A 14,303-nucleotide genomic window follows, 5' to 3' on the forward strand; every position below is an offset into this window, starting at 1 on the left:
TTACTGGAATTCTCATATTCCACCAGAGCTGAAGAACTGGGGACATTACCTGAGGGACCTCAGCTCCCTCTTGCCCAGACTCACCACTAATTATAGCTTATGTGCTGCTAAGCAGTTTAATTTATGAACATAGTCATTAGTTAGCAGTTGCATTTTGGATCATGCAAACATTACTTTGTCTTGTCCAAGAAAGCTGCACGCGTAACGTGCAGCTGTTTTAAATGTCCTTATCCGAACATCTCAGTTTCAGCTTGCATTTTCAGAAAAGGCATTAAATTTGCACATTTTCTTTATTTTCACTGCAAATTCTGCAAGAAGGAGCAACAGGGTTGAGAGTGTGATGCGGTCAATGGGATTCACTCTAGTGAAAGGACCAGCAGGGTCCCACAGGGATCGATGCTGGGCCCAATCTTCTTTCAAAACCTTATAAAGTCACAAAGGGAAAGAACCAGAAGGGAAACTCTGACTTTGCAAATGATGCAAAAATTTGCCACCCAGTAGGCAAATCAAACTGAGGAGAGGAAAGCTGGAAAGGAATGTGAGAAGGACGCGCCAGCCCACAAGCGCAATGGCAGCTCCCCGGGGCAGGGGGAATTACTCCTTGTGCAATGGCAACACTAGATGCCAGATTTGGGGTCCATGACTGCAGAGTTCTGGAAGCAGCCCTGCTGCACAGCCCCCCCAGCTGAGGGCAAGACAAAGGAGCGGGGAGGGGAATGTGAAACAGGGAGAGAGACACAATCCCCAGGCAGCTGTGAAGAAAGGCCGAGCTCTGGGTCCAGCTGAGCAGAAGGAAAGTGCTGGTCTCAGAAAGGGATTTCACCAAGAGGGCGGAGCACACCCAGACTTCCGGCAGGGGTGGGAAGATGCCAGGCACGCATGGGACAAACTGAACAAGACCTGTGAAAGTAGGAACTAGTGAGCCTTATCTGCCATCATCTAGATTTCTAAGAAACATTTTAAAAAGCAATAAAAATAGCTTTGAGATTTTTTTTTTTCCACCTGAAGCCCAAGCTGGACATTGACAAGAGGGTGGAGTCAGAAAATGTTGCCAGAATCCACCATACCCAGCCTGAACGCCAAGCAAAACTGTGACACACATAATTGGGAACAATTATGAGAAACTGCCCGCATGGATTTCGATGCATTTAGCCTTCCAGCAGTTACAGGATTTATGAGCGCTGTAAATCAAACGAGAGCAGGTTCCTGCCCCACCTACACAGCCAACTCTCGCTGCTGTCACTAGAGAGAGGGGTGAAGGGAATTTCTACTACACCAAGGCAAGGAAAAAACAGATTCATTTCAAAGGTAACTGAATCCACCATGTGCCACGCAAAATGTCAGGAGCCCGCATGGGCAAGCAGTAGTTTCAATCTTGGGTCAATTAAAAATTGTAACTGTTTGGGATAAGCGAAGCTCCCCGAGCCATAAGAGCAGCCTCACCCCAGTGCCAGATCATTTTTAACGCCCCCTCCAAGCACGCCCGCTCTCAAGAGTAGGACAGCACATGGACGTTTCCAAAATAATTTGCAAGGTAAACGCATGCAACCGCAAATATGGCAAAGCACACTCCTGCAGCATCACTAGCAGGCACCAACCACGTCCTTTTCCCCAACAATAAGAAACTCAGGGCCTTAACTTTCAAGTGTTTGGCCGCAGAACCAAAAAAAACAACAACCTTTGAAAAAGTCTTTTCTATTAAAAATGCAGAAAAGCAAAGTTCCACTTGGAGGCAACACTGCTGTCTTAGCAGTTTCACAGGCACTCGTGGCTTTTCTTGGTGACATGAACTCTCCTTATTGCTCCCAGTTCTCGCTCTTCTGCCTTTTCACGCAGCTAGGACACGGGGGCCTGGCGCCAGTTACCTTAGCTCTGCTGCTGCTCAGGTCTTTCCTGTTTGTAAGCATTCAGGGCATCTTCCAAGGGCCTGGCACATGTGAGCAGCTTGAGAAGGGAGCTCAGGATGTAAAACCCCCCATTTACAGTCAGGAGGGCATTTAAATCTACAAACAACGTTGTTCCACATTGTTTGGCCCAGCACGCTCATCCTTCCCAGTGCCATGAGCTGCGATTAAACTCTGGGCTGCAAGGGCACTGCCTCCTTCCCCCCAATGCTGCACTACAGGGGCTGAGTGGCTGCGATTTTTAAAGCTGTTCCTGCCCCCATGAGCATCCATCACAAGCCACCTCACACCTAGCCCAGGCACCGCTCTAAGTCTTCAGCCAGGGACCAGCCTGGCTTTCTCTGGAACCTGAGCCCGGCCAGGATCTGGCAGCCGCGACCGAGGCTCTGACTCCTGCCTTCACAGCATCAACCCAAGAGCTCAGGAGTGAAAACCCCTCCACTGCCCTCTCTCAATTGCAATGGCTGGGAGACCAGCAATGTCCTTCTCACACCCCCACAGAACGCTCGCCAGGGCTCATGAAGCCACGGTATGAACTGCTGGTGGTAAAAATAAAGTTACCAGACCCAAACAAAACAACGGGTTTTCGGCCAGAAAGTTGGAAAAATCCTCATGCACAGCAGATCATCCTATTTTTTTTTAAAATACATTTCCAGATATCATTTGGTCTCCTGCATCTAATTTCTACAAGCAATGTGGGTAAGAAGAGTAAGAAAACAAGACGAATAATTCACTCTTTAAAGGAAAGAGAAGTTACATAGAAGGGGCACCTAACGTCTAAGCAGACAGAGCTGAGCAGAAATGAACTCTTCTGAAACTGTCAATAACCAAGGCCAACTGCAAACACTTAAATATCTCCTTGGAGAGGCCCCTTCTAAGCTTCATTAGGAAAGAAACACCCAGAAAAGAGGAAACACTGCCTGCCATCTCTACAACACCACATAACCAAGATTTGATTCCCGCTAAGTCTAGTTGGGTCTGATTTTATTCTTGTCTGCTCCCAGTTAGCTTCAGGATCCTGCAGCTCTGGTGTCGGAAGTTGACAGAAAGAGCCATTAGCTAACATTTTAGAGGGGACCTTTTAAAAGAACTAGGCTAGCGTGCTCCTGTTACCTGTATTACACCAGAGCGGAAGGAGCAAGTCGAACCAATCCTAAGTTATGTAATGTAACAGATCAGAGTTCAATACACCCCTAAACCATGACTGCTGGAAACTGCAGGAGGATGGCAAGGGATGGACAACTCGCCACAAGCCCAATTTCTTATCCACTTCCACTAAGCACCTGCTGATTACCAGAATGGGAGACAACACTGAACTAGATGGACTTCGGTCTGAACCAATTTAGCAGGATTGGCGTACTTTAATGACAGAAAATACTGCATTAGGTTACTGTTTCATATTTCATTGATTGTACGCATTCTGTGTGTTGAATGGGTTTTTATCTGATGTTTACTGATAACTGTAGGCAATACCATGTTATGCATTTTTTCTTTTTTATATTATGAACTTTGTGTTGAACAGATTAACAACTTTAGAAGACAGATGAATCCCAAATTAAATTGTTTTAAGTCATAGACACCTGTTATCAAAGGAAGAGGCAGGCAAGCCTCTTGGTCTAGAAGTGCCTGAAGGGCCCCTCCCAGCTATTACACAGGCCTTTGTGTGCTTTACGGTGGGAGGAAGTGTGAGAGGGGCGAGAATTGCCACAGAAGTGACCACACAATAGACTGCAATTACAAGACACTTACGCCCAATTATGTGTGAGGAAACAAGCTCTCTACTCAATTTTGTCCTTGGGTGACCATTTCACAGTACAATGCACGCCAACTAACTTGCTTCATTCACAGATGCAGAAAACAAATACCGAACTTCCCAAGTTATTCAAGGAGAAATTCCTGAAGGCCAACAGACTAAGGATGAATCCCTTTCACGGAGAGAGAGTTTGCTTATTCTGGTAAATACTCTTGAAGTGAATTCCCTTCAGCTCCCTATTACTTCCTGTCTGCAGGGGCGCCCCTATTGAGCCAAGCTTTAGGTTAAGCTTCCTCCCTCACTGCCTGCAGAACTGACCTTTCAGCCCCATTGTATTGGGTCACTGAAGCCACTGATTGATCAGATACCATGGAAATGCATCCTACAGAGTGCTGCTCGCCACCGTTGGGTCTCCATTTGGAGCAACAGAACTAAAGGTGCCACATGCTGGAGGTCGAGGAGAAAGGAGGGCCAAGCAGAATCTTAACGCGTCGCCACGCCCAGACCCGAATAAGCACATGCAGAGTCCTGAGACCTGCAGGACAAGGGGAAAAAGGAAGTGTACCATCACTGCCCTGCGAGAGGGGGAAGCAATTCTGAAAGCCAGGCTCCGTGTGACAGACTTCTGGAAGCAGCTAAACAGTGAGCACACCATTGTACGTCACAACAGGACCACGTCAGGCTGAAGCAACAGTACTATAGGTAAGGGTGGGCACAACACATTACGCCTACTACCATGACAAACTCCTGTTGAATCGAAATGATTTCCGCATGGTCCTGGCAAACTTTGATTTCGGTAATGCCTTGCTATTAGGATTACCTGCAAACCCATTAAGGTCGTGTCAAATACTCCAAAATGCAACTGCAAGAGTACTTAATGAAAGTAACTCCGGTACTGATGGCATTACACTGGCTAACAGTAAAATTTCACATCCAATCTAAAATTATGCATTACCCATAAAATCATCAATAGCAGAGAGCCACACGCCACAAAGAAACCTCAGATCTGCAAACAAAGCTTCGATTCAAAGCGCCCACTGAAGCGAAGTCAGAGGCAGGGCTCTGTCAAGTGCTGAACCAAAATTGTGGCAGGCGATGCCCAAAGAACGCCAAGTATAATGAGATGCTACGAACTTTAAAAAGGATGTAAAACCATGGCTCTTCAAACTGGCTTTTGAGGTTACCTAAACACATGGAGTATAACACAGAAAAAGACTGGCTCGTAAAATAAGAATCATTTATCCTCTCGCCTAAGTCAACAAATGATCTGAAGCAGAGTTTTCTTTGGAGAACAAGTATGTGTGTTATTGGCTTGTTTTCAACATTTTAATTATCTATGCATCTTACTTTTATGATGAATGCTTATCCTAGTGTAAGCCATCATGATTATGAAATAAATACATTTAAAGGTGACAAGTTCATCGCTTTGCTCCTAAACATGTTCATGGAGTGGCAGAGGTTGTGTGTGAATATCTTGAGACAGATACAGTATTTGCAGAGAGTGCATAATTAATACACATCGTTACTAGCAAAGATGGAACTTTTCCAGTTCACTCTGAAATGCATTGCACAGCCACATTAAAGACTTAGCCAGAAGGTTGTTGGGGGGGTTTTTTTTGGGGGGGGGAAGAAAAGGAGGGGAATTAAGGCCAACCTGATTTTGTAGCCAAGTACTTCACAGGCAGTCCAGAAGAATATACGAATGGCCCTAGAACACGAGAACTGCTAGAGGGTCAGACAGCCCTGTATCCTGTTCCCAACAGTGGCCAATTGGCAGGATCCCAAATAGTAGATGGAGCCTATGCTGTTTATTCCGGGGTAAGTAATGGCTCTCTTTTTAATCTCTATGGGGCCGATACAATATTTGTGCTCAGAAAAATGGATGCTCCGTGTTGAGCACCTGTTTCCCTAACAAGCGCCCACCCACCTCTCCTGGGTGCGCGATGCAGTATTTAAAGTAAGGATTGCGCTAAAAAGGAGGCGCTAGGGAAAATTTGTGCATGCCTAGCGCCTTCTTGGCATCGGCCTCACAGAAGAGTTGGCTAACAAGCAGGCTGGGAAAATGGACGCTCAATCTACGAGCATCCATTTTCTCCCGCTACTGGCATAGACACGCACAAGATACACGGACTGGACCGTGTATCTTGTGTATGTATATTGGGCGACCAGAACTTTTTTTTTTTTTTTAAACTAAATCTGCTTTATTTGGTTCCTCCTACTTATTTCTTATATTTTGTGGCATTCCTTTATGTCAGCCCCAGGTAAAGGGGTAAGGGGTAAAGCTAGCGTCCAAATGCGGGTTAATATATGCCTGTATATAAGGTCAGAGCAAACTCAAAGCCATGAAGTCGAAGGACTTGTCTGTAGACCTTCAGGACAAGATTGTGTCAAGGCACAGATCTGGAGAAGGGTACAAAAATATTGCTGCAGCATTGAAGGTCCCAAAGAACACAGACTGATTTTGTCATGAAACACAGAACGGCCGCACGGCCAGTGCATATCGCCTGCTCGGCTTTACAAACTCTTCCTCTCCCTTCAGAGATCCTTTCTGCTTTTCCTAAGCTTTCTTAACATTTTGCTCCCATCCTTGTCTCCACCATTTCCACAGGGAGGTGGTTCTATTTCCTCCAATCATCTCCCCACTCTCATTCTAGAGCCTCTTTTCCTTTCAAAGTGGCCACCTGCCCCCTCTGCATTTATTCCTTGGAAGAATTTCAATGTTTATCACATAAGAACATAAGAAATTGCCAGGCTGGGTCAAACCGAGGGTCCATCAAGCCCAGCATCCTGTTTCCAACAGAGGCCAAACCAGGCCACAAGAACCTGGCAATTACCCAAACACTAAGAAGATCCCATGCCACTGATGCAATTAATAGCAGTGGCTATTCCCTAAGTAAAATTGATTAATAGCCATTAATGGACTTCTCCTCCAAGAACTTATCCAAATCTTTTTTGAACCCAGCTAACTAACTGCACTAACCACATCCCCTGGCAACAAATTCCAGAGCTTTATTGTGCGTTGAGTGAAAAAGAATTTTCTCCGATTTGTCTTAAATGTGCCACATGCTAACTTCATGAAATGCCCCCTAGTCCTTCTATTATTCGAAAGTGTAAATAACCAATTCACATCTACTCATTCAAGACCTCTTATGATCTTAAAGACTTCTATCATATCCCCCCCTCAGCCGTCTCTTCTCCAAGCTGAACAGCCCTAACCTCTTCAGCCTTTCCTCATAGGGGAGCTGTTCCATCCCCTTTATCATTTTGGTAGCCCTTCTCTGTACTTTCTCCATCGCAAATTATTATCTTTTTTGAGATGCGGGCAACCAGAATTGTACATAGTATTCAAGGTGCGGGTCTCACCATGGAGCGATACAGAGGCATTATGACATTTTCCGTTTTATTAACCATTCCCTTCCTAATAATTCCTAATATTTTGTTTGCTTTTTTGACTGCTGCAGCACACTGAGCCGACGATTCAATGTATTATCCACTATGATGCCTAGATCTTTTTCCTGGGTGGTAGCTCCTAATATGGAACCTAACAATCGTGTAACTACAGCAAGGGTTATTTTTCCCCTATATGCAACACCTTGCACTTGTCCACATTAAATTTCATTTGCCATTTGGATGCCCAATCTTCCAGTCTTGCAAGGTCCTCCTGTAATGTATCACAGTCTGCCTGTGATTTAACTACTCTGAATAATTTTGTATCATCCGCAAATTTGATTATCTCAATCATATTCCTTTCCAGATCATTTATATATATATATTGAAAAGCACCGATCCAAGTACAGATCTCTGAGGCACTCCACTGTTTACCCTTTTCCACTGAGAAAATTGACCATTTAATCCTACTCTCTGTTTCCTGTTTTTAACCAGTTTGTAATCCACGAAAGGCCACCACCTCCTATCCCATGACTTTTTAGTTTTCGTAGAAGCCTCTCATGAGGAACTTTGTCAAACGCCTTCTGAATATCCAAATACACTACGTCTACCAGTTCACCTTTATCCACATGTTTATTAACTCCTTCAAAAAAATGAAGCAGATGTTAGGCAAGACTTCCCTTGGGTAAATCCATGTTGACTGTGTTCCAGTAAACTATGTCTTTCTATATGCTCTACAATTTTGTATCCTGAGAATAGTTTCCACTATTTTTCCCAGCACTGAAATCAGTTCACTGGTCTATAGTTACCTGGATCGCCCCTGGAGCCCTTTTTAAATATTGGGGTTACATTAGCTATCCTCCAGTCTTCAGGTACAATGGATGATTTTAATGATAGGTTACAAATTTTAACTAATAGATCAGAAATTTCATTTCTGAGTTCCTTCAGTACCCTAGGGATGCATACCATCCAGTCCAGGTGATTTGCTACTCTTTAGTTTGTCAATCTGGCCTACTACATCTTCCAGGTTCACAGTTGATTTGGTTCAGTTCATCTGAATCATTACCCCTGAAAACCATCTCCAGAAACTGGTATCTCCCCATCATCCTCATTAGTAAACACGAAAGCAAAGAATCCATTTAGTCTTTCTACAATGGCCTTATCTTCCCTAAGAGCCCCTTTAACCCCTCTGTCATCTAATGTCCAACCGACTCCCTCACAGGTTTCTTGCTTTGGATATATTTAAAAAAGTTTTTATTATGAGTTTTTGCCTCTATGGCCAACTTCATTTCAAATTCTCTCTTCGCCCCTCCTTATCAATTGTTTTACACTTAACTGACAATGCTTATGTTTTATCCTATTTTCTTCAGATGGATCCTTCTTCAATTTTTGAAGGATTTTTTTTGGCTAAAATAGCCTCTTTCACCTCACCTTTTAACCATGACGGTAATCGTTTTGCCTTCCTTCCACCTTTCTTAATGTGTGGAATACATACGGACTGCGCCTCCAGGATTGTATTTTAAAAGAATGTCCATGCCTGTTGAACACTTTTAACCTTTGCAGCCGCACCTTTCAGTTTTTTTCTAACTATTTTCCTCATTTTATCAAAGTTTCCATTTTGGGGAGACTGTCACATTTATTGATGTATACACACTATTTCTGGAAAGGCCTTTAAACTGCAGTCTCTAAGGGACGTTACTATCAAAGACTGGGTGGTTAATCAGTTTAATCATTTTATGATTGGTAATTCACGGATTCATCCCATCACACAGTTACGCTGTGAAATTTCAACATCACATGGATTGTGCTTCTAAATACATGATCTACTTGGTGCAATGCCCATGTTTACTCATCTACATTGGGCGTTAAAACATGATTAACAGAACATCGAGGCTGTCTTAAAAAGCATATAAAAAGCAAGCGCCGATGGGTGCTGCATCGTCTTAGGGCTCACCATTCTTTTTTTTCTCAGCTGTGGTGGGCCATAACAGAACAAGACATGGGGGGTAAGAGAACAAAATGTTAAATCTATGCAAAGCGTTCTGGATATTTACTCCTAAGTCTGTACATCCTTCAGGTCTTGGCATGCCGTGCTGCAATTGGCTCAGCACATTATACGTCCTAGTATTATAAACCGATTGGTCACTAGGGGGTTCCTCACATGCACCGCTTCATATCATCATCTAGGGCAGATCCCAAAATGCATTTTTGATGATTCCCCTGAAGCAGAGCGCACCCTCAAAGAAAGGGTGAAAATAGCATCTGAACAAGAAAGAAGAAAAAGATGCCTACAACAGCAATGCAGTAGTGGTGATTGGAGGATCCAATCTGGCATAGAATATATTCATGAAGAACAATCACTGGAGTCTTCAATTTCTACTACGGGACACCATCAACTGCAATGACATAAGGTTCCCTCATCCATTGTGGCTGGGGAAGTCTTGAACATGGAGACGCTTACAGTATCCTTTTGATTATGAGGATGTAGAGTTCCTTCATTATTTTATGTCTCACTTTTCCTTTTCTGCTCATGTGCTACCTTCCATTCGATTTTGCCTGTACTGATCACGCCATTGTTAATTGGCTGTAGAATGCATATTTTTGTGCCTTAAAATAAAGATTTTTAAAAAAAACAAAAAACCCCACATTGTGGCTACATCCATTATGAAACCTTTTTTGATATTAATTTCCCTTTTAATTTTTTTTTTTTTACAAAAATGTTAAACAGAACTGGAGAGAAAACTGAAACCTGTGGCACCCAGCTGGTAACCCCTGGCCCCCTTTCCTCCTACTGAGCTCCATTTTTGTCCTCTCTCACTCAACCACCTTGGGAACAGAGTTCATGCAAGTTATGTCAGAGCTTCGGCGGCAATGACCTGTTCTCAAGCAACTGCAAACATTAGGTTGGACTCCACAGGCGAGAATCTCCCTGTCACCAAGCTTGCAGTGAAACCAAGTTCAGCAGTGCGAGAGCGCTGCTTCCCCTTGCAGAACTAAAATCTCTGGACAATTTCAGATGGGTGAGAAATGAGATTGTAGCTCTGGTGAAAGCACATCACAAGCTTTACCAGAGACACTAGCGAACACTCAGCAGGATAACTTTCTTTTGCACAGACCCCTCGGCAATTGTGTTGTGCACTGCTAGATTTGATGTTGCTACCTCGACTCTGGAATTACCAGTTTGTATCAGAAAAAAAAACAACACTCTTTCATGCGCTATTCTGAGGCACTCATCTCTCTCAAATGTTGCCTCTGATATATCCAAGGTAAAGCCTCTCTTAAAATATTCCCCGGAGCAGCAGCCTCTCCATAGCATACTGCAGATGAGGCGGTCTCCTCCTCCATCAGACACTTTCCTTACACAGATAATAAGTTTACACGTTCACTACCTCCCCTTGGGTGTCTGAATCACTGAGGGATTTGCAAACTGCATTAAAAAGTGATGGGGAGGCCTTCAGACCCTACAGGCTTCCCAAGGATTATGGATAGCTTTTATGCTGGCAGCTTCCCTGCAGGTGGTGCAGAACACCAGCTATGAGAGGAGTTCTCCCGACCAAGAGTGATGCTTCAGACAGCAAGTGATCCAAGCAGTTTTTATTATCAGCTGAACTTTTGCACTGATGGGACTCCACCAGCAAGGAAAGTGCACAGTGTGATTTCTTTAATTCTGCATCTAACAGGCCTTTCCAATCTCCCACCCACCCAAAGGCATCCAAGATCAAGCGACAATGACATTTCGGTGCTACAGGAACCCAATGGAGCTGTAAGCCCAGAAACCAAAGACCTGCTTCTGCACTGTTATCGATTTTTAACTACAGGCTTAGTGTCTACAGTAACTTCAGTCAGTCTGCTCCAGTTCATGTTTAATGGCCTTGAAGGTCATTTTAGAATCACTGTAATAAAACACATTAAGTGACTGCAATACTTTCCACAACAGAGCAATCAAGCATTATTGTTAACATTAAAATCATGCAGCTTGGTGACTCATTGGGATTAAGCAGCATCACAGTGGCTAAGGACAACACTAATGTTCCGAATTACTATAGGAGCTTAAAATTGAGAAGACATGGAAGCAACCTTTAATGTAATTAACCCCCATGATCTCCTGTCCCTAAAATGAATACCACTGGCTTAAGACGCACTGCCCTGCTAGACCCTTCCAGGGGAAGAGGGCAGGGACAAGATGGGAGAATGCAAATTAAGCCAAGAGACAGAAAAGAAGGAAGAGGACCATCTAGGGAGCTGCACTGCTATGGGAGGAGGGAGGAAGGAGGAAGAGGAGCGCATGGTAACTAATAGAAACTACAGAGAGGACCACAGTCAGGAGACTGTGCCAGAAATTGCTATTTTCCCCCCCTCTATGAAACCAGACAAGCAATGGAATCAGCTGGAGACCACAAGTACTAACCAATGGCAGAGCAGCTTTAAAAATGCTCAGTGACATCACAATGTACTCTGATCTCCAGAGATTTCTAATGAACTCCACTAACCTGTTTTTTTTTTTAAATGGGAAATAAAAATACAAAAGGGGTTCTAAATGCTGAGGGCAGATGAAAAGGGTGAGCTAGGAAGTCACCAGGGTCGGTCTCATGCACCACTCACTACACACAAATCTTCAAAACGTTCTCCCCTGCCAGAGGATCACCCAGACATGTCAAAGCATGTGGATTCCCATTTAATTTGGGCTTATAATTTAAATAAGTTTACCAACCCACTTTTAATTCAAGGCACACCTAGATACTATACCTAATGGAAAATCCTGCCCCGGGGTTCACCAGGCACAAATTTGAGTGAAATTGGATGTTTCAAAATCATTAAAGTGGGACAGACAGACAAAATGATCTTCTATGGTCAATTTATAGGAAAGTAGACTAAAAAAAACAAACAAACCCCACACATGAGAGTGAGCAAGTCTCCGACACCGGTGCATGCTATGTAGCATCATACATCATAGATCTACTTTCTCCTTCATCTATACAAACCAAAAGCAAGGCTTTGCTCCTTTCTTAACTCTATGGTGCTCATTCCTAATTTTGATGGGCGTTTGGTACGCGTTTCTTCTCCCGCAGCTCCTCAATTACTATTTTCCATCTCTCCTTTTCTCCCTGTGATTTACAGCTCAGGGCACGCTGTCCGGACTGTTTTCTATAGCTTCCCAGTAAATAACAAAACTGCCAAGCACCAAAAACTTTAACCAGATGAATAAGAGCCTGAGCACGCTACTTCCATATACATCTGAGATCGCCTTAACTACAGCAATAAAATTATGAACAGGATTAAGGAAGAGTTCATCCCACCGTCCCTGGCTCCAAGAAAGAAAAGCAGGGTCTCTTAATTCTGCGGGCAGAGCCGGCGCTTTCAAAGTTTAGCGCACACTAACGCTTTCATTTAACAAAAAAATATAATGAGCAGTTTAGGATTTATAAACGCAGATCGCTGCAGTCACTAAGATTGAATATTGATTCGCCTTGGCTTGCAGCGCGCTCGGTGCCCGCTCCCGGTATTTTCGGTAATGATGTCTCTAACTAATCACTTCTTTCTGCATAATCCCATGCACGTCTCACGCTGCCCACAGCGAGCCCGGCCCAAGCCCCACAGGTCCGGATACAATTTCCTTACTGCCCCGACTGCACCCCCTCGGGCATAAAACGAGTGGCGAACCGGAGGGGCTGCGATGCGCTTAACGCCCCATGTGCAACGCGCGCCAGACCCCCCCTGCGCTGACAGCTAGAAAATGTCATCCCGGCGGGGCAGCGATGCCCAACCGTGCACGGGAGAGAGGGCACGGGATGCTCCTTTGGAGATTCCTGGGGATTTTTGTTGGGGTTTTTTTGTAGTTTTAAATCGCACTCAGTCGCTGGAATTTAGTGGCGTCTCAGGGTTGCTTTTGCGGTTCCGGTAGTGCTAGAATTAAAGACTCGTCCGGTGCATCGGAACCGGCCCGTACTCTAGCGAGAAGAGCAACTCCCCCCCCCCCAGCAGAGTCGCGAGTAATCCTGCAAGGAAAGGTCCGGCAGCGCCCGCCCGGGGCGCCCCTGTCTCTTCCGGAAAAGTTCTAGTTCGTAATCTCCCCAGCAAACTTGGGCAAAAATAAACGCCCAACCGAGAGGCACCTTCCCCGGCACCTGAGCGCTTACCTGTCCCAGATTCAGGTAGCCGTAGCTGGAGGCCAGCCGGGCCGCCTCCTGCGCTCCGCCGGTAACTTTGAGGGCCCAGTGGTTGGTGTAGAGGGCGCGGCGGGGCAGGGGGAGGCCGGCGGGCAGGCTGAGGAGCAGGAGCAGCAGCGGGGGCGGAGGACACGCGCTTCCCGGGGCGGACATGCTGGCTGCAGCCTTCACAGCGGGCTCTGCGGCCACGAGCCCAGCCCGGGCTGCACGCGCCCTCCCCTCCCGCCGCCGCACGCGCGAGCGCGCGCGCCGCCACAACTCGCCGGGGAAAGGGCGAGCCGCAGGCTCGTGCAGCACGCGCTCGCTGGGTGGCGCGAGGAGGCCGCCAATGGGCGCGCGGCGCTGGCGCTCCACCTCGCGCCGGGCGAGAGGGAGGAGGAGACGCCTCCGCATGCGGCTCCCTCCTTACAGTACGAGCTCGGCTCCGGTTGCGGGGCGGTGGGGGGGCTCGGCATGATCGTTTCATGTAATATTGAATACACACACACACAGGGGGACCTTTGTTTTCAGTTTTTATTTTATTTTTTCTCAGAAGTTTGTCAGTCTTTATTACAAGAACAAAAATATTTATCTGCAAGAAAACGAGTCATTTTTTCCATTGATTTATCCCTTTTATGCTTTTGTGGTGATAAACACTGTTTAAATCCCTGGAAAAAATAAGTAAACGAAAGCCCCTAGCTGTACTCTGCCAAAGTTTGCAGCAGTTGGTCCTCGGATTCTTGCTCCTTTCTGTAGCTTGCAGGACTGCCCCACTTCTATTTCGTGCCAGCCGCGTTTTGCAATGTGCTGCAGTCTTCTTGGTACTTGGACCTTTCCATTATTCTACACAATTTCTGAGCTGTACTAAATGAATGAAGACACTGAGATTTTTTTCTCCTGCTTGCAGAGTTGGAGCACTTGGGGGAGAGTTCCGTGCATTGTCCTGCACAGATTCACTCTGTGCCCTTACCTCTTAAGCCATGGTTATAGCTTCTGTGTTTCTCCCCTCGTCTACTGGCAAGTATTGCAGAGGGTAGCACGCCCTCCGCCTGTACGGATTTATTTGTTACAGTTCCTGCATTCTGGGCCATGCACTTGTTTGTAATCACAACT

General features: G+C 45.4%; 1 protein-coding gene across 5 annotated transcripts in view; it reads right to left on the bottom strand.

The window, feature by feature from the left end:
• PCSK6 (proprotein convertase subtilisin/kexin type 6) overlaps positions 1 to 13,500 on the bottom strand; it is a 118,051-nt gene extending 104,551 nt beyond the window's left edge. For 3 of the 5 annotated variants that reach the window (XR_003852537.1, XM_029575944.1, XM_029575946.1), the window contains exon 1: positions 13,182 to 13,500. Coding sequence is in view for 3 of the 5 variants with exons in the window: in XM_029575944.1 (XP_029431804.1) it covers positions 13,182 to 13,364 (183 nt within the window). In the remaining 2 variants the exon portion in view is untranslated. The remainder of the gene's footprint in view (positions 1 to 13,181) is intronic. The other 2 variants (XR_003852536.1, XM_029575943.1) reach the window with 2 other exon arrangements.
• Positions 13,501 to 14,303: the final 803 nt, after the last annotated feature.

Source organism: Rhinatrema bivittatum, chromosome 13 (assembly GCF_901001135.1).
Source record: "Rhinatrema bivittatum chromosome 13, aRhiBiv1.1, whole genome shotgun sequence".
NCBI classification, from domain to species: domain Eukaryota; kingdom Metazoa; phylum Chordata; class Amphibia; order Gymnophiona; family Rhinatrematidae; genus Rhinatrema; species Rhinatrema bivittatum.